General features: G+C 26.6%; 1 protein-coding gene across 1 annotated transcript; it reads left to right on the plus strand.

Moving 5' to 3' along the window:
* Crk (Crk proto-oncogene, adaptor protein) lies at window positions 1-24,279 on the plus strand. The gene is made up of 8 exons (XM_016062878.5): window positions 1-193; window positions 5,792-5,914; window positions 7,334-7,487; window positions 9,744-9,794; window positions 12,764-12,895; window positions 13,984-14,094; window positions 18,632-18,709; window positions 22,914-24,279. Exons 1-8 carry the CDS (start codon window positions 159-161, stop codon window positions 23,049-23,051), a joined length of 822 nt encoding a protein of 273 aa, XP_015918364.1. The 5' UTR covers window positions 1-158; the 3' UTR covers window positions 23,052-24,279.
* The last annotated feature ends 1,453 nt before the right edge of the window (window positions 24,280-25,732 follow it).

A 25,732-nucleotide genomic window follows, 5' to 3' on the forward strand; every position in this document is an offset into this window, starting at 1 on the left:
AAGTATAGTTCGAAAAATCTGGCAATCATCTAATAGACGTCTGCCGTAAAGGAAAGGCGTTGGTCATATGGTTTTTTATTTATTAAATATTACAAACCTGTCAAAGTGTCAAAATTTCTCTAAAAAGGATCTAAATAACAAAATAAATTCTTATCAAGATGGCTGCAAGCTTTGATCCCTATGATAAACACAGGTTTGTTTTAATGATGGGAATGATGCACCTATGGTATTTCGGGAATGTGACTAACCGGTTTCTTTTTTCATGGATTAGGAAAAACCTAGACATAAGCCTAAATTGTTTTTTAAAATATTTTAAAATTGGATTTAGGATTTATATATTAATTTCAACTATCTAAATCATCTAAATTGTGAAATCATTTGCCTGTTTCTAAAATTAAACTACAATTTTAGCTTAACTTGACACATTTCATCAACATTTGTCCACAGCTTTTTTTTAAGTATAAAATAAATTTAAAATGCAGGTTTATATTATTTTCTTTTTATTAATGAATAGACATTATCTATTATACCCGGTTAGTTAAACTACGTAGTATAATCAATATGTTATTTAGTCATGTTATTTACATCAATGGTAATGGAAAAAAATTGTACATTTATGAATTCATAAAAATTTGATTTATATATGAAAATTATTCACGCATTTTAACTAATAAAACTAGTACATAATGTTAGTGGTTTCTCTAAAACAAGTATTGAATTTATTTCTGTTATTACCGATTGTTGAATGGGAAATTAAGTTGTATGCCTATGTTTATTAAGCTGGCAACTAGTAATTATGGTAGAGGAGGAATATACCACGTTTTTCATAGAAGTCTATCATTAAGTACAATTTGTTGGTGTCAATTTCTTTCCTTCACGAGGAGCATAATTACCATGAAATGTGTTTGCAAAAAATATATATATAGGGTGACCCGGGGTAATTCACGATCACTTTGTTTCTGGGGTAAATAATGATCACTTAAGTTTTATTTTAAAAAAATTTTTTTTTTTAAATTTGAGACTTGGACAAGAATGCTTGTACACTTTACTAAAGTATAACTACATTTACTTAATAATTATTTTTTGTTTAATCTAACAGAATAAGTATCTTTTAAACTGCTTTCTGTATTTTCTATTTCAACGATGGGTTTCAAAATGTGCATATTTCTGCAAAGATTCCCCTCATTCTCTTAATAATAAATATTTTGAGTTACTTTCTTTTTATTTGATATAAAAGTAGTGTAAGCTTTTGTTTCATTGTTTCACATCAACTGTAAACTTTATAATTGATTATAGGAAACTATATCAAATGTTGCCCCCTACAGATGGGGTAATTATTGATCACTGGGGTAATTCCTGATCATTGTAATTTCTTCTTATAAATAGTATATAAAATAGCTTATAAATAGCTAATTGTCTTTTCTTAAATAACAGTGCATATTTATTAAGTGGAATTTTTGTTTTGAACAAAATTTGTTTTTAACTGTATACAAGACTGTATTCTGATTTACACCATTTCTGGTTTGTCTTACCTTGCTTCTATCTTAATTTTATGTGTGTACATCGTTAGAATAATTTTTAATTTTAAATTAGCCTAGTATAAATGTTAAAATAATTTTTAAGTTTATAAATTAGCCTTGCATAAATATGATGAGAAATTATAAGCCTAAAAAGGATACTAAGCTTCTAGAAAACAAAATTAGTGAATTTCTTTTAATGATTGAAAATTAAAATTTCAGTGTGAGAGCTGTTGGCATACCTTACTTAACTTTACACTTTCCCTTAATGAAGTTAAAAAATCTAGAAAAAGTAACCCATGTGGGAACTCTCTTATATTTCAAAAGAACATGAGAATGAGTTGGCTGATTGCCTAAAATGTATGGCACGATGCAAAAATTTTTGAAACTTTAAAGCGTTAATCGTTCTTCTTGCTTTTAAATAAATCGTTTTATTAGCTGCTTAAACATATCTTTTTGGTTTATTTTTTTATCTTGATGTCTTATTTGTTAATTACCATTATATAATTATTTTCAAACAGCCCCTTTACAATTAAAACTGCTGATCAGTAATTACCCCAGAAGTGATCAGGAATTACCCTAGAAATGATCAACACCAGGTGTAATTCCTGATCACTAAAAATTTAAAATCTTCTAAATTCTAATTAGATTTTCAAACAAAAGTTGGCATAGGACTCATCACATATAGCCTCAAACTTCCAGTAAATATTAAAATTCTATTTTGAATAGTTTTTTCACAAAATAGATGTTTGCGTTTTTTGATCAGGAATTACCCCAGGTCACCCTATATATTAAGTAAAAAATAAGTAATCCTACACATTTTCTGTAATAAAATTAATCTATGCACAGTCTGATAGAAATTTAGTTATACACTGATCCATAACTATAAGGTTACTCTCTGTTTGCACGCTTTTATTAGATTTTTTTTTTAATAAGAAGTTAATGAAGACAATTTTAATTAAAATATATGCTACAGAAAATGTGTGATCTTAACTATTATGAAGAAATATATAAGATAACACAAACTAGACATGAAACCAAGAACAGAAACAGATTACCACTTTTAACATTAACTGCTGATCCCGGGAGACTACTGTTAATTTATTTTATAGTTTGCTAAGTCAAATTTTAATGGTCCAGACCACTATTGACCTTAAACCTGTAAGTTCTAAATTTTCTCAATAAAAATATTGAATACTTATTCATATGCTAGTTATCAGACTTAAATCTCATTAAGTTTTTGAAGCAAAATGGTAAACCTTACAGTAGTCTGAAAGAAAGTTAAAAATGCATCACAGAAAAAAAATTCTTAAAGAATTAAATTTACATCCATTTCTGGGCAAGTTATAACGTAATATATTCTTTATTTACTAAAAGAACTTAAACCGGGCAATGAATTCTTTGCTATCACAGTCGATTTTATCTGGATCTGATATAAGAATTGTACTGAATCTAAATTACAGTTGACCAAAGTAAAAAAATTGGTATACCACTTAATATCACCTGTTACTTTTGCTCTATGAATTACTTATGTGTATTTTTCTTTTATTTTTAAATCCTTGATTGCTCCCACTGACATGCCAAAAATCATAGAACAGCAATATTCAGATGGCATTTGCATTGTATTAAGTTTAAGTAGCCAGTACATTGAAAGGGCTTTCATTCGAAGCCCAAGACATATGTCTTATTGTTGTGTATGACTTAACTTAGAACCCGAAATAGTAATAGTTGAAACAACATAGAATTTCTGAAATTGTAATTAAATTCAACATTTCTCGATCCACAATTGTAAGAGTGTGTGTGGAAAACTTACTTTTAGGTACTTATTTAACATGCTCAGGCTTATTGCCTGTGCTTATTCACTGAGACCAATAATGCATACTTAGAGTTGTGAGTGTTACCACCGATTGCACCACTGAATGGTATTACTAACAAGAAAAATGAAAAATTCACGAAGAAAATAAACAATTTTTTATAAGTTTTTCTCAGTAAATAGTTTTGTAAAATTTGACTTCGCTAAATTAATTCAACAAAATATAGTCTAGAACACCAATACATACATTATACTTCATTTTGTTGAAACTCCAGGTACCATATTTAAGAAAAATAAAAAAATAATTAAAAATTAATTCCAAAATAAAATGTTTTTTCCTTTAAAGATCCTCAGTTTCATTTCCTATTTGGAGGCCACATAGCCTCTTCAAATACTTATTAAATTTATATAAAAATAGAACAAAATTGTAGTTTGCCTTAAATTTTTTTTTTTTTAAATTATTTTTGATCAATCAATCAAAGACAATAAATGTAATGAAAACCATCTAAGCATTATAGCAGTTATGTTTGTAATATCCATCAATAAATTTTAAACTAAAACTGAGAGAAATTTATGAAGTTATCGAGATGCGTTATCTTAAAAAACAATATTACAGTACAGAACTTCTTATCCGGAAATCAGAAAACCGGAACGAAATTCAATACATTTTCCTACAGTTTTTAAAAAAAAAAAAAAAAAAAAAACTTTTTCCTCAAAAGATTTCAGAATTCTTTCTTTTTTAAAAGATGTTTACACTCATTTTAAAAATAATCATTAGTTTCTACAATGTCAAAAGAAATATGAGTTTTTTAAAATTATTCTAAATATATATATATTTTTCAGTTGAGTTTGACAATAAAAAAAAAGCTTTTTGTAGCGATTCTGAAAACCGGAAAAATCAGATATCCGGAATGGTCCCGATCGTTCCGGATAATCGGTTCTCTACTGTATTATGTAAAGTTGAAAAATCTTATTCATTGTAAAATTTTATGAAGTCCTACACTGTATTGCAAGGGAAAACAAAAACTGAGATTGTCCATGGGTGCTGCAAACCTTAGCTATGCCTCTTCAGTATGGAGTCAAATTTTAAAGCATTCCTCAAGCTGGTAGTAGATCAGAGACTGTTTAGACTGCTTTTGCATGCTAAGGGCTTGTATTATTATGAAAATGGAATAATCATTAAATCACATGATTATATTCAGTTACTTTGAGCTTTTCAAGGACTTCATTTATCTTTATGAAGCTATGATTTTCATTTATCTTTATGAAGCTATGATTTTCTTGGATGACAGTGTTACTTGTCACCTGAACCACATTTAGTATAATTGTATAATTAAATCTATTTTAATGATTTTTGGGAAAACACATCACTGCCTGAAAATATTTTAGTGGGAGTATTTACATATAATTATTTTTTGTAACAGGATGAAACATTAAAATTAATTGAATATTTTATCTGCTGCCTAAAAGAGATTTAGTTTGATTCAAACAGGAAATAATGTTCATAAATATATTTTATAACTATATTACCTTCTAAAAAGTTTTAATTTGTGTAGTATTTTGTTTGGTAGAAATTTTTTTTGATTTGTTTACTAGTTTTATCATTAGGAATATTTAAGTATTTTCATTTTAATGGATAATAAAACATATTTTCTTGTTGAATTCAAATAATTTAAACTAGATTTTTTAAAATGTTTTTTTAATATTTTTAAGGGCATTTAAGACTACTGAAATTTAAATGAAATATAAAAAACAATTAGAAGAATGGAAAGCATGATTTTTTAAAACTTTTTTGGTTTTAAAAGTTATCCACTACGAAATTATAAGGGAGATTTCCGTATCGTGATCTCTGGCAAAATAATCTGCAAGTCTTGGCAACTTCCGGGCAGCAGCCCTCAAAAACTAAAAGAAACATCACAGAAAGGGACTAACTCAAAAGGTATAACCAGAGAGGCCAACTTGCTCTACTTTGTAAAAAATTATTTTCGAGTGGTAGCTAAATTTAAGTTATTTTTAGTTAAGTATTTTCCATTTTAAGTAATTTTTTCACCACTGTATATCAAACTCGCAGCATCATATGAAACGCAACTTTATTGCATGGTGGCACTTTTAAAGAGTAGGCATAATTATCATATTTCTACAAGTTTTATTATTTAATTAGTTGCCAATTTATTAATACTAATGCAAAAAGCAGAGCAGTTGGCATTTTTGTATAACTCGTAGTCGCCCTATGACAAACATCTATGAGTTTTTGTTTTGAAAAAAATCGCTAGTTTAAAATCTACTATGACACCTTAGCACTTGAAGTTGGCACTGCAGATCACGATAAGAAAATATCCCCAAATTATATCTAGTTGAAATTCAATAGTCACTGGAATCTGCTGTTTTTAATACTGTAATAATACTGTGTTTTACCTTTAATTTTGTTTGGTGGTTTTCAAAATACATTATATTCTTACAGCTGGTATTTTGGACCATTGACAAGGCAGGAAGCAACTGATATACTGTTGGGTGAAATAGAAACTGGTGTTTTTCTTGTCAGAAATAGTGCAACTATTCATGGAGACCTTGTTCTTTGTGTTAGGTAATTTAATAATTATATAATCTTTTAAATAAGATTATTAAATTTATTTGCACCTATAAATAAATCTAATAATTATATTTATTAGTGGAAATTAAAAATTTTTTAAACTTATAATTGTTTTTCATGTGTGGCATGAAATTTATATTTGTATGACCATCAATTTCATTTGCTGAATCTTAATGTTTAAAGTTTTATTATTGTGAAATATATAGCCTTTTATCTTTATTACCAAGTTAAAGTGATTATTTAAATGAAAATTTTTTTTTTTATCTAGTGAGATTACATGGTTTTGTAACATTTTTGAAAAGTGCTTAAAGGTGCTTATTTTCGATTTTTGTTTTTTAAAAGCCCTTAAAGTTGCTTTTTTCGTTGGGTGTTTTTTAAAAGTGCTTGATATTCTATTTTTGAAAAAGATATTTTTTCTTTACCATGTTGATTTTTGGTACAACATTTAGTTTTCACATTGTTCTATTCGACGTTTTCACAATTCATTCAACCACTAGCCGTTTTGGTCTATCATCGGTCCATAGCATATGAAAACGGCAATCATTTTACATGTTTTATGAAATACTTTCAAATTCACATATGCGTCTACTAAGCTGAGTTCGGTGAGATTCTAGCACTCTCATATGTAATTGCTGCATTTTGCTAGATATTCTCAAGGGCTTCATTTTCCACCCTCATTTTTCGAACTAAAAAATCTCTCGTTCTTTTTATGGTGGCTGATATAATCAAGAAAAGAGTTCTTTGTCAGAAACTAGTTATTTTATCATGATTATGTAAAGTCTTTAAAAGTTATTTTGCGTTTTGTTAATGTATATAGTGCTTAAAAGTATTTTTTAAGTGCTTAATAAGCAGGGGTCTGTCCAGGGAAATTTACTGCCATTTAGTTGTACTTTCCCAAATTCAATTTTAGGAAAAACGGTAGTTTCACAAAATACTTTTAACATATTTTCAAAATATATTTAAGTATTTTTGAAAATATTTTCTTATTTTACCATATTTTTGTGTTGATTTTTTAATATAATTTTTAAGTTTCACAAATTATGTCTAAATTTTCACAAAATACGTACCTCTAAAAAAAATCGAGACAGATCCCTGATAAATACTTATTTTTTGTTGAAAGGTTTGGTTTAGCACCTTGGATTAGTGTAATTTAAAATAAATAAATATGTTTTTTAATTTTTTCATGGAATATAAAATTCATAAATGTATCAGATGGCCAGTTTATGTCTGGTATACTTTCAATTGTGAAAAATCAAGTTTTTTAATAATATCTTTATTCCATGTAAACTAAATATTTATTAAGGGTGAATATTTTTGTACAATCAACTAGTTAATATTGAATAAAAAACTATGACATTGTTTTAATTGTAATATTTATGCATTTTCTAATCTTGAGTTTTTTACACATTGCAGAGAAGACAGTAAAGTAAGCCATTATATTATCAACAGAGTTCAGCAAGATGATCAGACGAGATTTAGAATCGGAGATCAAATGTTTCCAGATGTACCATCTCTCTTAAATTTCTACAAATTACACTATTTAGATACTACTCCATTAATTAGGCCTGTAAGTGTTTTCACTATTTGTTTTGAAATTGTATTAAAAAAGAAAAAAAAAGTTTTACATTTCTGTTATAGGTTTACTTGATTACATTAAAAAAATTCAGACATTCTAAGCTAATTTTAGTGATAATTTATAATTGTTTTTTTATTGTTTAAAACTTAAACGGATATTTTAGGATTATAAAACTCTAGATTCGCGAAAGTTATTTGATGCAGCATATTACATAGTTTGAATGTTATTTCAGATTAAAATTTGTATTGATTACAGAATATTTATTTCAGAATTATTTAAAATATAATATTAATGGTTCTATTTTATGAATTAGAAGCATTTAAAATGTCATTCATTATCTTCATGTCTATAAATTGCACATTATTTTGCCTGTTCATCTATATGAACTATTTTTTATTTATTGGGCAAGATCTATCATCTCACTAATTAACTTATATTAATCATTTAATAAATTATATTTGTTTTTAAATTTTATGTTTCTTTCAAGCATTTTTTGTGCTTTTTTTCTTCAGAAAAATGAATAAATCAAAGTTTATTTAAATTTCTTAGGATCTTATTTCCTAAAATTCCAATTAGACAATTCATATGAAAAGAAAAAAAACTTTTCTAATATGTTATTGTGATCACACTCTGTATTATCCATGTTTTTTTTTTCCCTCTGAGAAAAAAATTATTTAATTGCAGCTACAACTGCTAATAATAATTTGGGAAATAAAAAATATTAATTTGAGAAACTTTTTTTTTATTTCAATTTTTATAAGCATTTAATTGATATAAATTAAAGTTACATCTAGTGATGAAATGACCCCATTGGACCTGAAACAAAAGCAACCAAACATTAAAATTATTCACTGCAGTTAATATATATACAGTTTAACTTTCTAAAACGTAAACAAAGAAAAATTTGCATACTTCGTATACTCTAACTGGGAAATCTTCAGGTTAAAGTTAGTTAACTCTAGATCCAAGTGATAAACAATTATGTTCATAGTGAATTGAAATTTTGGAATCTAACCTGGTGTTTCTCTTGTAAAGCTTGTTTTGAACTGTGACTCAGGGTTAGTTTACATCATGAATTCAGGTGGAACTTTTGTTTGGAATTTGAATAGATTTAATAAAGAATAATCAAAAGTCATATTTATTACTATACATTATTAGAAGCAGTTTCTACACATATTTAAGTTCTGAAACTTACATAGGGCTTGCAAATTTATGTTATGGAAGACAAATGGAAAAGTGAAATTTGATTAATTTACACTAGATTAGTTTACTGAACAACTAGTTTTGAACAGCTGATTTTCATTTTTTATTACATTCAGGCGAGACAATTTTGTCGTTTATTTTCTTCATCTTTTTGTTTTAAGAATTGTGAAAAAAAATTTTGGTCAATTTTAATGGAGCATTACTGATAAAACTTATTCTTATATTGTTGCTTTTTTCTCTGTATGGCAGATAGATAACAGGTAACATAAAAAACTGTGATTTTCAACATCAAAGTTATATTTTAAAAACTAAGAACAATTTTTTTTCTGTTTCTCTTTTGCCTTTTTCTATTAACTTTTCTTTTTATCAGTGTTTTTATTAAGACGCAGCATTTTTATAAAAGTGCTTCTATTTGACTTTATACTTTTATCATCACTTTTTTTTCTAAAAATACAGCTATGTGAAAAAGCATAGTTGAAATTTTTAGTGTTAAATTTTCTAGTTTAAAAATTAAGAAAGATTTTAGTTTTGGTTTTTATCTAGTTTTTTATTTTTTATAAAACTTGGTTTTTTACCGATGTTTTTGTTATAACGCAACAAATTTTTATTAAACTTATTTTTTTTAAAACTTTTTCTTAATTCAGCAGTTGGAAAACTGAGATACTCATCTTAAAATTTTCCATTGAGAATTAAAATTGATTTGTATTCTGTTTGTATTGCTTTTATATATAATCTTTTGTTTTTATGATAACACAGTATTTTTAAAAGCATTTCTGATAGATTATATTTCTTTTAACGTTTTATGGATACCTTTTTCTAGAAAATATTATTTTTAGCATTACAGTTTTATTTTAAAAATTAAGAGGATTTCCTTTTTTTCCCTAAATTTCTTTTTTTAAATTTTTTTTCATTCTTTCTTGCTTAGTTTATTTATATGTATAAACATAAAAAGCCTCAATTAATCTTTTTATGCTATTCCTTTATCTAAATCTTAATTAATTTTGATTGTTTTTTCTAATTATGATGATTTTTTTATTATTTTAGGCTCCTAAAAAACTTGAAAAAGTTAGAGCTAAATATGATTTTGATGGAAGTGTAAGTATTTGTACTTTTAGAGTAAATTTATAAAATAGTTATTACTGTCCTGTTCGATAAATTTTCTAAATTTTATATGCAGTTTAGGTTGTGAATTATTATTTTTAATGTTGTAGTTTGTGTACTTTAATTTTTCAAGCATATCTTTCATGATTTTAGTTCATGTCTAAAAAAGAACTATGCAGTTTAATATTGCCTTATAATTATTTTAATAGTATATGATGTTAGCAAATAGAAACAAAAATTATTCACGCTATTTCTATAATCAAATTTTACTTTAAGAAATCAAAAATCGAACTTCTGAAATTTCGAGATATGGAAATATCTTTTAAGTTACAGTGCCATTATGTAACTTGTAATAATGGTTGTTTTTGTTACATTAGCTGTTATAATATATTTTTGCATTCACAATGTGCATTACTTACTATATCATTGTTGTCATAATTATCTGAAAATTAAGAGGAATTTGGATATATTTCCCTCCCAAAGTTATTTTCTATCTATATCAGTTTTGTTAACAAGGCATAATTTGAAAGAGAATGAAAAAAAAAACATTTTAAAATTGCTAAACTTTTATGTTTATGGAACACATACATTATAATAAGTAAATTTTATAAAAATATTTTATATCACCTTCAGCTATAAGCCCCTTTGATTCTTACGTGTAGAATCCAACAAGTGTTATATATATATAATGTGTGTGTGCATATATATATCTATATATACACAAATTCTACACATTATTATAGACGTAAATAGTAAAAGCTGTTCCCACCATTAAATTATCTACTATTTTTCATACATTTGCATGTTTCTTTTTTTGTTTTGTTTTAAATAGCTTCAGGAGAATAATTTTTAGCAAAACTATAAATTCTGAACCTACAAAGTGCTTAAGAATGATTCCTCATAACTAAGCAAGATTGTAGTTTGAAGGAAAATCTTCATTAAAATTTTTTTTAAAATTAACACTGAATTAAAATTAATGCTAGAAAAAAACTTTGTTAAATGACTTTTAAATCACCTGAAACTGTATTTAAAAAAGTTTATAATTCTTTAATTTATATTTCTTACGTTGTTTTCTTCAGGATCAGGTGTAAACAAATTAGTCTTAATTGTTTTTCTTGTGTGCTATTTTAATTTTTGAAAAAGTTTCGTTACAAAAGTTATTTTTAATTTCACTACAGAAAGTAAAGACAGTTTAATTAGTACCACTCAATTCTTTCTAATTAGCATGGATTAATTTTTTTTCCGCTTTAAGACGGAATTTCGTCCCCCCCCCCTCAATTTAATAAAAGGAAAATGTTCTCTTTATCAAGAAAGTTCTGCTTTTTCGAGTTCTATTCCCCCCTCAGAAGAAAAGTTTCTTCTATGTAAACGTGATTTAAAATTATTCACGCAACACAGTGCCACTCCTATTCACGTGATTTAAAATTGCCTATCACTATTTGTATTCACTAGATTTAAAATTACTCATCGCGATACTTATTCATGTGATTTAAAAATCTCATATCAAGATTCTTATTCACACAATTTAAGAAGAAAAAAAAAAAATTTCGGATCGCTCACACTTTGCGATTCGAATTCACACTATTTAAAAGTCCACATTGTAATACTTATTCACAGAGTTCAAATATTACACACCGTGTTCTGTTCTCATGAGATTTTACACATAGCCTATTTATATTCATGTAATTTAAAAACATCCCAGCGAGATCTATATTAACAAAATTTAACAATCACACACTGAGATTTATATTCTTACAATTATATATATAATAAACAGGGGTCGCATTCCCCCTAAAATTCATAAAATTCCTAAAACTATGTGCAAACCCTAAAATTCCTAAAAGTCTGATAAAATTTTGTTGGTGTTCCTAAAAAATTAGAGTTATAGGCTAAATATATATAAAAAAGCAATAATCTAAAATATAAGAATTTAACTACATTAATTAAAACTGTTTTAATTTTGCCACATGGGAATTCTGATCCTGAGAGAGGTTTTTCGATAAATCAATGCTTAATGTGAGTCACCATGAGAATACTATTATGTCTCTTAGACTAATCAAAGATACCATTTGAAATTATGGAGGGGTGTTGAAGATCACCACAACACTATTGAGGGCATTAAAAGAATCTCACAAATCATATCAAGAATATATTAGAAAAATGATCATGATTAATTTGTTTTTCTCTAACTTCTAATATAAATTGCTGATTTGAAATCTAATAATATCACACAATAGTTTTTCTTAATAAAGTGAGGTAAAGGGTAATAATAAAGTTTTGATTAAGAAGGTTAGAATTAATTAAAAATCCAAGTTGGTGTTAATTTATTTTTTCTCGTGATTTATTCTCACTTTTGCCTGTTCCTGAATTATGCACTTAGTTTCTGATAGGTAATATGTAAAGTTGAAATTTCATTTTTACACTTTAGAGATTTCATTCTTGACTTAATAAATTTCAGAGCTTTATTTTATGGCTTGCAATTATTTATGATATGTGTGGATGAATTGTAATAATCTTCAGTTATGTAATAAACTACCGTGTGATCTGTTTTTATCCTAGCAAAATAATATATTACCCCTAAAATTTACCTGAAATTTTTTGAAAAAAGTTCATAAAATTACCCTAAAATTTTAAAAAACTTTGCTGCTACCCCTGAATAAAAAAAAAGAACGTGCATCGATATATTTAATTATAACGTTGATAATATTCTTCCTATTTGCAATTTTTTCTTGCACAAATTTCAGGTATTTTTACAATTTTTCAAAAATATGTTCATCACATAAGTTTTCATTATTCTATTTTCATCTTTTTTGATTTTTTACCAAACTCATCCTTGAATTACTAGAAATTTAGAAATTTGACTTTTCTGTAAAGTATTTTTCTTTTTAAAATTAATGTCTCAATTAATTGTGCTGCAAACATTGTAACTTTTTTCATACCTTTCTTGTTTGTGTACTTTTTAGGGAGATCCTGATGACTTACCATTCAAAAAAGGAGAAATACTTACTGTAATTTCAAAAGATGAAGATCAGTGGTGGACAGCTAAAAACAGTTTAGGACAAACTGGATCTATACCTGTCCCATACATTGAAAAGGTAATGGTATTTTCGACCAGTTTTAGAATTAGTTTGCAACTGAGTGTTTAATTCTTTTGAGCACGATACATATTTGAATTTTACCTGGTTACTGTTTTTTTCCATTTCCTTATAAGAGAACAACTCTGGTATTATTTAGAACAGTAGATATAAATCACATGTCTCAAATTTTTCTCATGTTTTATATTTTATAATTGTTGTTAACCAGCCGGCCCAATTTTTGGGTTTAGGACTATTAATGTTCAACTACGTAGCCTTCTAATTTTGAACCCAATCCAGAAGACAAGGGAACTCCTGTATCAAGTATTAGGAGAAATTTGCCTTTGTGTAGGACTTTTTGTTTAAACTTACTCGCATTTGTATTTCATAGAGAGGAACACCAAGAGAACCTCCCACGGTTAACCTGGCGGCAAGGGGACTTCAACCCATGATCCGTCTACTACTGAGGATATTTCACGTCAGCACTGTGGTCAGTGCAAGCCAGATGCAGAATTCGTATCGACCAGCCATTGTGGCACTCGAACCCGGTTCACCTCATTAGAAGGTGAACGCTCTATCCCTTGCCTTGAGCCATCACGTTTCTCATGTTTTATATTAAAAATTTCTTTTAAAAGAGTGAGGAATATATTTTTGAGTATGAGAAACTACGTTGAATTTTTATGACCATCAATAAAGAATTTAGCATAGGAATGAAATATAAAACTTTTTAGGACCACCTCTGAACGTTAGCATGACCGCCCCACACCAACTGAACATCTTCCATAGGATTTATATTAATAGTGAACTATTAGATGATCCTTGGGTTCAATTCGTTACAAAATGCCTTTAACAGAAAATATATGTAAAAACAAAAAGGAATAATATTATGATACAATGTCAGAGAGGATTCTATATAGCAATCAACTTTAAATTGCTGCTCAGAGCGCCATCTGTTGGATTTTGAAAATATGAACATGAATTGTGGAGTTTCCCTATCGCACATTAAAAACTTCTGATTTAGAATATCTAGTTTGTTGCATTTGATTATTGTATTCGCTTGTTTCTAATCTATGATTAAACCCAAAATTTTAATTATATTTTTTGCTTAGGTGGATGATAATTTTTTACCTGATGGTGTACAAAATAGTCAACCCCCTACTTCTGGACAAACACAACGATCTTCGACAGATCCAACACGGTATAATACTCCTAATATACAAGTAAGATGCCTGTTTGCACTGCTTCTAACATAGTTTAGTCTTATTAATCATTCACAAGTATGTTTTTATTAAAAAAAAAAGCATGCCAGTTTGCAGTTTATTAAAGTAATGAGTTTCCCTTCACTAAATTTAGCACTTATCTAAGTTCTGATATGTGTTTTGAAAGAATTGTTCATAAATTGATGTGTGATTGCTTTTGAAAGAAAAATTGCATTGGAATGTAAATTTGTCTCCCAAAATCAGTTTTGGTGCATTGAATTTGTTTCCTTAACAAAGATTTTAATATCTATAACTAGTTTTAATAAGCCCCTTGTATCACAACTGACAGAAATAAGATGAGAAGTGAGTTCTTTTTATAATTTAGTTTATTTGTAACTTAACATTTACGAAGAAAAAAATGATGTCAATTTCAAAGAAACTATCTTTTTAAAATACCATAAATAGTTGTTACCTGCAAAGAAGTACTTTAATTTCAATTTTAATTTTTTTCAAGAGATGTCCTAGATATTTTTAATGTTCTTTATGTATTGAAGTTTAGTAATTTAAAATTTGTCTGGCATCCATTAAATTACAGAAACCACTATTGATATGAATTAGGGATATTTTAGCATGATAAGACGGCAGAAATATTAAAATTATAATTTCTGCTTTCTCACGCACCTCTTAAGCCGTAACTTGAGCATAGCATAATATGCATCAAAAAAGGCAAGCTATGTCACAAATAAAGAGCATGACAGTATGTGGCACCACTGCACCATTTATATTTAAATATTTTCTGCAGACTTTTTAGATATGATCAACAATAAATTTAAATGATTACTTCATATATTAGTTTTTATTTCTATACAAATACAAAATTATTCTGAAAAAATACTTAACACATAACTAATGAGGAACCTGCAAGCGTTGGGTAATCACAGAATGTTGATTATTTTAACTAGTCTATATCTTAAAACTCTCTAAAATCAATTCAGAATTTGAAAAACGGACTCGAATATTAAAAAAAACTTATCTTAAAATTAGCCCAAAACGAAATTAACTTCATGTGACACAAAACGGGGCGGGGTTTGCTTATGATGTCAAAGTATAATAACTCAGCGAACGAGAGGAGTTAACCCAAATCTTCCTATCTAGAAATGTGTTACAAAGGCGTTTTAATTTGAACTGCATTTTTAAAAAATTGTATTTCTTTCATGTTTATATCATATATATATTTTAAATATATATATGTAGTGTATATCAGTTGCATCCTCCCCCTTGAGAAAATTTTTGTGGGCACCTTTCAGCATAATGAAATAAAATTGAACGAAAAATAAATGTCAAAACTACTTTTTTTTTCAATAACTTGTGAAATAAATTTATTTTTCTTTATTTATACTGATTTATTTTTATTTATATTTGTCTATATACAAAAGTCTGAACTGTTTTGAAAGTTTTTTATTTAATGAGTTGATCCCAATTAGAAGGAATGGAATGAATGGTATATGACCTGGAATTATAAGTTTTTAGGTAAATAAAATTTTTCAAAAAATTCTTTATTATTAACTTCTAAAATATTTTCTTGATTTTTTTTTTTTTGAAGAAACATAAATAATGCTAAACCCCTATCATTTTTTATTTTAACTTTGATAATTTTTTCTTCTAGATAAAATTACTTTTTAACTTTAAAAAAAAGAACCTGTACACCACTTTTCTCTAAGAATAAAATCCTTTCACTTTAAAAAGAGAAAGAAAGAAAGTGATCTGAACAGCATTTCATAAACATTTTAATTCAGTATAATGAATTATTCATTCAGAGAAGCTTATTAATCAGAAAAAAAAATCTTATAAAATTAAATTATAATTAAGTAAGTTATTCTAAAATAGTCTTAGAAACAGTATAATCATCACCTCCTAGAACAAGGTGGTATAATGCAGTAGTTACAGACAATTTGTGAGTATTTTTTTCATAGCGTTTTGACGACTTTGCACCAAATATGTCTTTTTCCTCCTTTTGGTACACTAAAAAATAATTTATTTGGCGTGTTTAACGTAGAACTATTGCACATGGTACAATGCAACACTTGTAGTTTTTGCTTGGAGCCATTTTTAAGAATTTATACTTGGCGCTGCATATGCTTTCACAGTTTCACAACATGATGGGAGTCGTGGTTGTACTATACTGTGACATCATCAGAGCGGATGGGAAACCTAGCAGCTATTTAGGGGGCGGGGCTAGTCGAGCGGTTTTAACTATTAGTAACAAAATAACTAGTTATCGCACCGGTCTGAAATTGGTGTCTATCTTTATAAAAGGGCATGATGTTTCATTTTAAAACATTAAAAAAAAGCATGCAGGTTCCTCATTATTCAACACTATTTAAACTATCTCTTAAGACTAGTTAACAAAATGAATCTAAATAAGTAATTATTTGACACTACTTAGATTATTACTGAAGACAATCTAATAAAATAAGTTCTTATAGATGACATCATTTTTGCTTATTTATACAAATTAAGTATATAGCAGAATTTAAGTTATTTCACAGATCTATGTTTACAGATTAAACTTTTCAATAACATGGTCCTAAACTTAGGGGCCATCTGGCATTCGCTGATAGATTCTCATAATGTTACGTCATTCATCCTCAGCCATTTACCGCTTGTTTGGGAATTTGTGTTCGCAAAGGGATTTCCAGATTTAAAAAGGGAAATTCGCTAACACGCGGCCCAACCACCAGACAATGCTATGAAACATGTACAAAATATTAAAAAAAATTGAAATACTTATTTACAATTTAAATATTGGACTGTGGTGTCTTGACTTTTTAAAAAATTTAATTGACTGAAAATAAATACATAACAGAAAAATATACTCGTTGCTATTTAGGGAAGTGATATGCTTCCGGGGAATTTTTCTAACGCCGAATCAAATGAATACACACCTAAGTCGATAAATTTAAAAATTAAGAAGCTATTTCAATTTATGAAACAGAAAATTCTGACTCTTACTTATTTATGCATCTGACCTAGCTATCAAGGCAAGTAAGTTATTGATTCCAATGTATTTTTTAAGTATTTAAGGGCATAAAAGTACTTGCCTACTTTTGTACACAAACTTTTTTCTAACCTTGCCAAATTCTTAAGAAAAGTGGATATTAAATAAATATGATTTATGTTTCCAAATTTTATCAGAAATTTTAAAGCTGAAAATTAATTTTAATTTATCTAGTCAATTTAATGTTTCTTAATATTTCTGATGTGAATTTTATACCTAATGTTCATGAATGTTACCTCACTTTTTTAATGCTAATTTTTAAGTTTATTTATTATTATTTACCTTTAAAAAATAAAGTACATGCAGTTAAAATTTCGTAGTTTAAATTTCAAACCTTTTTGGTATTTTTAAAATATTTTAATGCAATTCATAATTTCATATCTATGATTTGTTTTTAGAAATTTTTAAAGTTGAAGTTTTTATTAATCATTATAAATCTTAATCTTCACCTTTTATACTGATAATTCTAAATCAAGTGCACAATAAAACTTCAAATTAAGACAACTTTTGGTAAACTATCAAAAGTCTAAAATTTTATTGGTATACTAGCTGTAATTATATTTATATAAGTAAATCTATCTCTATATTATATATTAAATTGTTTCCTTTTAAGGTCTATAAAATATTACTTTTAGATTCAAATTTTTTTTAAACCAGCATGAATTATGTTTTTCTTTTGGTTATTTTGGTTTGTTGTTCCCCTAGCTTGATAGTATAACCATTTGCAATTAAGTACCTTACCATCTTAGATTTGTATGTTAGCTAATTTTCTTCCTTCCACTGTGTTTATTTTCTCTCTTTTGAAGTCTGAAAATTTAATTCTTCATATTTGTGGAAATCTACAATCCTTTTATTTACTCTGAATTACACATTACTGATCTCAATTTGTCTAGAAAAGACACAATTTTATGACACTATTTAAAACGTTTTGCTATCCATTGAGTCTATTAATAGTGTATCTCCCTGTATAAATTGTATCAAGGTTATTTACAAATTAAAATCAAAAATTGGGATTGATATTGAAATGATTTTAAGGTTATACCCTATGAATGTAATTTGTGAAAAATAAATCACCATTTCCATAGAAATAATATATCAATCATTTTCTTTCTTATTTTTAAAGCAGGTTTCGCTATTTATAGTTACAGGTTTTTTCTAGAAATCTCACATCAGGATTAGTATAAGCCCGACAAAGGTTCATACAATTTTAAGTCTGAAATATCACTGACTTCTTAATCACATTCTTGATCATTGAAAAAGTGCAAATTATTAAAATGTCATTAAAAATTTGGGGATTACCAATCACATGCACAGTTTGCATTTTAATTTAATAAAATCATTTGTTTTTTCTTTTCTTTAAATGATTAGTTTCTTTAAGTTACTCCGTCCTAGTGTCCTTATTTCACTAGAAATATAAAGGTTTGAAAAAGAAAATCTTTTTAAGGCTTGATATATAGATATTTTTTAAACTGATTTCTTTTCTCCTTTTTATTTCATCAGAGAATGCTACCAGCATTAGCAAGAGTTAAACAAGCTAGAGTACCTAATGCTTATGACAAGACAGCTTTAAAGTTAGAGGTAAGATACGTTATTTTGTAACTTTTTTTTTAATTTTTTGTCCTCCACTAATTAAATGTCTTGGGTAATTAGTTTAGAAATAAGGAGTGAAACTACCTTGATTATTTGAACCCTTCTTACAAAATCTGCTTCAATCAAAATTAATTTAGAATTTATTTTTAACTTTTAAATCTTATTTGCTTTTAAAGTTTTTCAAAAAAAAAAAAAGTTATCTAAAAAAAAATATTGAATGAGTGAGAAATAAAACAGCTCTGTATCTCTTAGCTATATTTAAGAGCATGGTTAATATTATTATTTAATCACTTGTATTAAATCTTTTTTCTTAAAAAATCCTTGATTCAAATAACTTTTTTTATTTGGATATTTTATAAATATATTTCTAAGGTTGCAATTTTTATAAAGTTTTATTTCATTCTTATTAAAGGTTTTATCCCGAGAAACAATGAGAGGATAATGTATGTAAATTATTATGAGGTTGTTGCATATGAATTGTCGGATTTTTTTAAAAGTAACTTTGTTAATAATTTTTTTGATAAATGTTTATGAATTGTATAAAAATTAAATATTATTCTAATACTAATTATTTGCTCTTTCTTATCATACTTAAAGTTTTATGCATTATTTATTTTGTATTGTTGTAAAGATTAATTTCTAAACATGAATTCTCGCAATTTACCTGTTATTTTTTTATGAATTCAAAAATGGTCTTGGGGGCTGAGTAGCTGTTTGAAACTAAAACATTAGTGCTGCATTTAGTAAAGCTACTGTTAATGAATGGACACTTCAACGTTTGTTTAAAAAATTTGAAGATGGAGAGGAAAATCTTGAAAATGAACCACGCAAAAGACTAGTCAAAGTTTTATGATTCTCTATCGCGAGCCCTTATGAAATCTATTCCTTGCATTACGGTTGAAAAGTTGCATAAGAATTAGGATTTAATACAGTAATGGTATCAAGCTACCTCTCAATCATTGGCAAAGTCCTAAATCGGCAGTTGTTTGCTTCTAAGAAATAAGAGAGCATTCTTGAACCAAAATATTAACTGTGATGAAAAATAGATCCCTTATGACAATAAGCATCGTTCAGCGCAATGGTTAAATGTAGAGGGACCAATTTTTCTTCATGATAACGATCGATCGTATGTTTCATTGATTGTGGCAAACAAGTTGGCTGAATTAAAATGTGAGGTTCACCATATTTACCGGACAACTTTCTCTGTGATAAAAAGTTCACCAATTTAGAGCAGTTCAAAAACGACTTTTTAATCTTTTATTGACATCAGAGAGCCAAATTTTTTATGAAAGTAGTAGCTGAAAACTAGTTACAGGTTGTCAAAATTGTGTTGATTGTGATGGTTTTTACTTCGATTAATTAAGTAGTTTTTTTAAAGAAAGTTATACATTTATCGTAAAAAATCCGACTTTTAGTAAATAATAGCGTAATATTTGATATTCAAAATAGAGTAAATAGTAATAAAAAAAGACTAAATGTGGATTAAAACGATGTGGGAAATTTTAACTTCTGCATCTGTATGTGTAAAATAACTTGTTATTTAATAAACATACTTCAAGTAAATCAATTTAGTTCTATGCTATTAAAAAACAATTCTATGCGGAAAAAAAAAATTTCTTCTAAAAACTTACTAAGCATGTAGTTTTTGTACATAGATGAGAAAAGACTTTTCTGTGAAAAGTTGTGTAAAATTGCTGATTTTGTAAAATTTTTTATTTATTTTTTGTTTCCTGATCTGAATCAACTTATTCTTCATTTCATACTTAACTGATGCAATAAGTAGTTTTCTTTACACAATCACAAAAACAGCTGCAATTTTATTTTTTGCTTTATTAGTTAGTAATAATTTTCTAATTTTAACAATATCTGCTAAAAATTTTTAAGTACTTGAGTTTTGATAAATGTATGTAAAAAGGAAGAAAAAAAATTCAAAAAAATCTTAAATTAAGATTTTTGTTTAGTCTTTTTTTTTATATGAAACAAAAATATCAGGTCTAAGAATTTTTTTAATTTTCAGTCCTGGTAATGATAAACCTTACACAGTTTAATGCATTGAAATGAAGACTTATATAGCTTAACAATAACATTTTTATGAATTGCAATATACCATGATATCAAATGAATTATGGTAAAGTGTCAAAAATCTTTCATTTAATTGTTCTACAACAGGTGATTTCAAATCAAAAAAGTTTTCTTGATGTGATATCACTATCTCTGGTTGTGGTTCTGGTTTATTATTTTCTTTCATTTAGTAAAATTCAGATAAATGTTATGGATTCACACTAAGTAAATGTGTAAAAGTGATTTAAAAATCATTTCGAAATTTGCCGTGTAAAGAAAAAGTGCTTTTATTACAAAAAGAAAAAAAGTACTATTGATTTTTACGGTTATCATTGAAAGTGGATGGTCATAGTAATGAACCTTAATTGTTTGGAACATTGATTAAATGAAGTCATCGTTGTCCTAATATACTATAGATAATTGATGTTTTACTGTTAAATTTTTTAAACTCAAATTTAAATTGTAATATATGTTTATCTTTTTCTAATTTTAAAAAAACTTAGTAATGTGCAGTAACTTTTTTAAATTAGGATTTCCAAATTTATTAATTGAATTTTTATGAGGGAGAAAAATCTCTTCCTCTATCCATTTTGAAAGAATTAATATGTAAGTTATATGTTAAAATTAATAATTACCATCACATCTCTCTTATGTTCTAGAAATTTTGAAAATTGTGATTTATATTAACTGCTGCTTTTTTTTAATGTTGCTTTAAAAAAAATCCTGAAAAATAAATATTACTCTGAACAAAATTTTAAATTTTTTTACTTTCTGTTGGTCAATTTTATAAACAAATGGAAAAGTTTTAAGTACTCGTATGAACCAACAAGAATTTAATACAGATTTTTTAGTTCCAACTGCAGAATTACAGCAAACTTTTGACAATTAATCGTAGAATTTCTTGATTTGTTTTTATTTATTTCATATTTTCTTGTGTCCCAAAAAAAGGAGAGGAGAATTTTTTCAACTGATTTATTTCAACTTCAATAACAAGTACAACTGATTTGTAAAGAATAAAGAATGATAAAGAATAAAGCATAGTTGAAAAATAAATGATAAAATTTGTGCCACTGGTTACAAAAATAAGGGAAATTTCATAAAAATCGGGGGATATTTATCCTGGCTACTACTGACTAGGTTCAAAGAGATTATTCTTATCATTTTTTTAAAGTCAAGCTGTTAGTCTTTTTATAATTATATATAATAATGCTTATTTCAGTGTTTTCAAAAAATGTAACTTTTAGAATATCTACTAAATGTTTATTATTGTTAAAAGTGCTACAGCAAAGCATAACTATAGATTGATTTCTAACTATTCACTCAATTTGGTTTTCTTTGTAAGTAGTGGAATTAATGATCTTCTTTCAGATGGTTGGTTTAATCAATTAATAATAAATTGATCTTTATAATAGTCTGAAGTTTTTTGTTATTTATGTCTTTAATGATAGATTTTTTCATTTTTTTATAATAGATTCTTTTGTCTTTTAATATTTGATTCTTTTTTAATAGTGTTCCAGGTGAGGAAAAACTTGAAATTTTCAGGAAAATTTATTTTGACTTTAAAAAGCTGTGAATAGTAGGGGAAAGTTGTGCTTTTTTACAAAAACCTTAAAAATTCCTGACTTTTACCTAGAAAATAATTAGCCTTAGAACTGTCCCTAACAGTAATCAATTATTGAGATTTGATTTAAATAATTCTGACATCTATTACAATTATTTGTTGCAAAAATTCCATGTTTTCATCCTCATTCGATAATATTGTTTTGCTCACAAAATCTATTTAATATTACCAAAAAAAAAAAAAAAAAATCCCAGTTTTCAAACAATGAAAAATCGCATGCTTTAGATAAATATGGTATGGATTTGCATTGAAATTTTCCTGAAATACTTGGAACAGTCTAGAGGAATTTTTTTCTGAACTTAATAACTTAACCCTGTAATAGTGCATTTAATAAATTTAAGTATTAATTAATTAATTAATAAGTAATTAATTAATATTAGTAATTTAAATATTAGTGCTTAAGTCAAAATTCCTACATCCAGATCTAATGCACTGTCATTCAAAAAATTATATTTTTTGACAGAATTTCTCTTTTAAATATGTTTTGTCTAATTTAATTTTTTATTTCAGGTTGGAGATATAATTAAAGTCACAAAAATGAACATAAACGGACAGTGGGAAGGAGAGTTGAAAGATAAAGTTGGTCATTTCCCTTTCACGCATGTGGAGTTTCTGGATTCAGATAATCCAGATGAGGAAGAACCCTAACTGATTCTTGAAACTCCTGACAATATTTTTTTCTTTTTGCCAAAGAACCACTGTGAGAGACATTAATTATCACACACTTAGCCACCTTAACACCCTTCGAGCAAATGAACTCTTTGTCCCCCCCTTGTAAATATATGGAGTGGTTGGTGTCAATTTTTGTCAAACTTTTTAGCTCAAAGTTACTTTTTTTTAAAAAGAAATAAATGGAACAGAAAAAAAAAAGCAAAGCATGAGGGAGAAGTGTGCAAATTTGTCATGTCCTGCATGTTCAATGACAATCTTATTTTTTTTTCTTCCTTGCCATTTAGAATGAAGCTAGTCACTAAACAATGAGTATTTTTGTTTTGTTTGTCAGTGGTCAGGGGCAGGCTGTTAACAGGGATGCACAACTTCCGGCCAGTGACCCTTAAAGCCATTTAATTTGGCCTCTGAACTGTCTTTAATATTAATAAGTATTAATAAAGATATGAAAAAAGTAAGACATCTTTTTTATAACCATGCTCTAGCTCTGTAACATTAAGTTCCTGATCTAGTTTAGATTTTTCTGAGTGCTTGATTGTAACAATTTTTTTTATTTGGATCATTGTTTGCTGCAAAATGTGATTTTATAATTTCAAAGTTTCAATCATAACCTTCACACAAATTTGATACTTCATTTGTATACTTAATAAAAAATTTTGTTTTTTGAATACTTAGCTTTAAAGTTAACTTTTAAAGTGAAAATTATTTTTGACTTCCTTTTTTTTTAATATCTGTCTAACTATAACTGAAATCTATAACGTAAACTTATAGAAATATGTGATTTGGTTTATCTTTATTAAATATTTTACACCTGAGTAAAAAAAAAGAAAAAAGAATCAGCTATAATTAAGTAGTCAATCATATTATTTCAAACAGTCTTAACACACCTTACATTTTTATAATTACTTATGTTGGCTTACTATATGGTATTCTCTAGTTACTGTGGTCCACTAGCAAGAATGATTGTGCGTCCCTGCTGTTATGGTAAGTAAAGGTTTGAAATAATGGTATTATATTAGGTTGTATTTGAATGGTATCATAATGTTATCCTATTTTGCAGGTTATTATTTATTGTTTACTGAATATGTTCTCTTGTTAATCTGAATTTTTTTTCTTCTGTTGAATATGAAGTGAATGATTTTATTTTTACTTATAGTTTATAATTTCAAAGGATTGATTACTTTTTATTAGAAGAGGAATAAATAAATTTTTATTATTTGTTTAAATATGTAAATTTTATTATGGTATCCGACTATCCCCCTCTCCAAATTTTTGTAGAATCTTTGGAGTGTATTATTTTCACAGCAAAAAAATCAATTTTATTTTTTAACTTAGGAGTGCACAACCTGAAAAACGTTTGCCTTTATTAGCTGCAAAGAATCATTCTTTTATGTAACCAGAAAAAAAAAAACTTAAAAATTAAATGACAATGCTTATAATATTTTTGTATTAAAAAACATTTGAATTTGGCATTTTTTTCCCCTTTTGAACTGCACATTTCCCACTTTCTTTGTAGAAATTTCTTTATATATATATATTTTTTAATGGTTAGAATAGAAGTTACTATCATTAATTTTTTAATAGATCAAGGTTATGTTGAGATTTAATTGTTTTAACATTTGATGTAAGTACCTGCATTTTTTGTGTGAAATTTACAGTTATATTGTCAGTGTTCTTAAAGTTTATTGAAATCAATTTTTCCATTTTTTTTTTGTTGGAAGACAAGGATTTATAGCTTGTGCACTCTTATTTTAAATTAGAACTTCTCGTTATATATATTATTTTCTTATTTAAAAGTATAAAAGGTGTTATAATTTTTATCTAGAAATCCTTTTTTAGTTTCTTATTAATAAAATATTAGTTTAAATGTATTTCTCATATTTATGATACTTCAGCCTGCCTCTGCATAACTAATAAGCTTCTTAGATTCTCCGTTGATTAAAATTCTTTGCAATTGAAGGCAAGAATTGTGGCTAACTGCTCTGTGAGAATTTTTATCATTAAAAGTGTGATGGAATTGCACATGTAATGTGTGATAACTGCACATTTATGTAAAGTTTTATTGCTCACATTTTATATTGCTGGAATTACAATATATATATATTACAAGTGTAGTATAAAAATTTTGAAATTTATTTTTGAACTTGTGTGATCAATCATGTATGTTTTGTTTATTAAAAATCAATTTAAATTTTAATCACTGATATGAAATTAATTTTTTAAAATTTGTTTTAAAAGAGAACAAAAATAAGTTTTATGTTTGTAAAATATTTTTTTCTTTCAATTACAATTTTCTGTAACTTTTTAACTTTATAGGCATACCCTTTTTTAGTTCCTTAGTTCATATCATACCTGTTACCAAATCTTTTTAAATTTTTATTTTTGAGTTAAGCTATTTTTGACAACAGAAAAAAAAGCCAGTTTTAGTTTAAAATTATAATTTTCCCATTTTTTTTGGTATATTTTTCAAAATCATTCATTTGAAATTGATGCACTCATTTTAAGCAAATTATCAATTTTATCTGATTAGTTCAATTTTTCTCATGAACTATTTTAAAACGTTAATTTTAATCATCATAAATTATTTCATATCAGTAAATATCTGGTCGAATTGTGGCTTCTTTTTGGTTTGTATGTATATTTTTATTTTATTGTTCAAT

This window comes from Parasteatoda tepidariorum, chromosome 5, assembly GCF_982258835.1.
Source record: "Parasteatoda tepidariorum strain Cologne lab strain chromosome 5, Ptep-v5.0, whole genome shotgun sequence".
Lineage (NCBI taxonomy): Eukaryota > Metazoa > Arthropoda > Arachnida > Araneae > Theridiidae > Parasteatoda > Parasteatoda tepidariorum.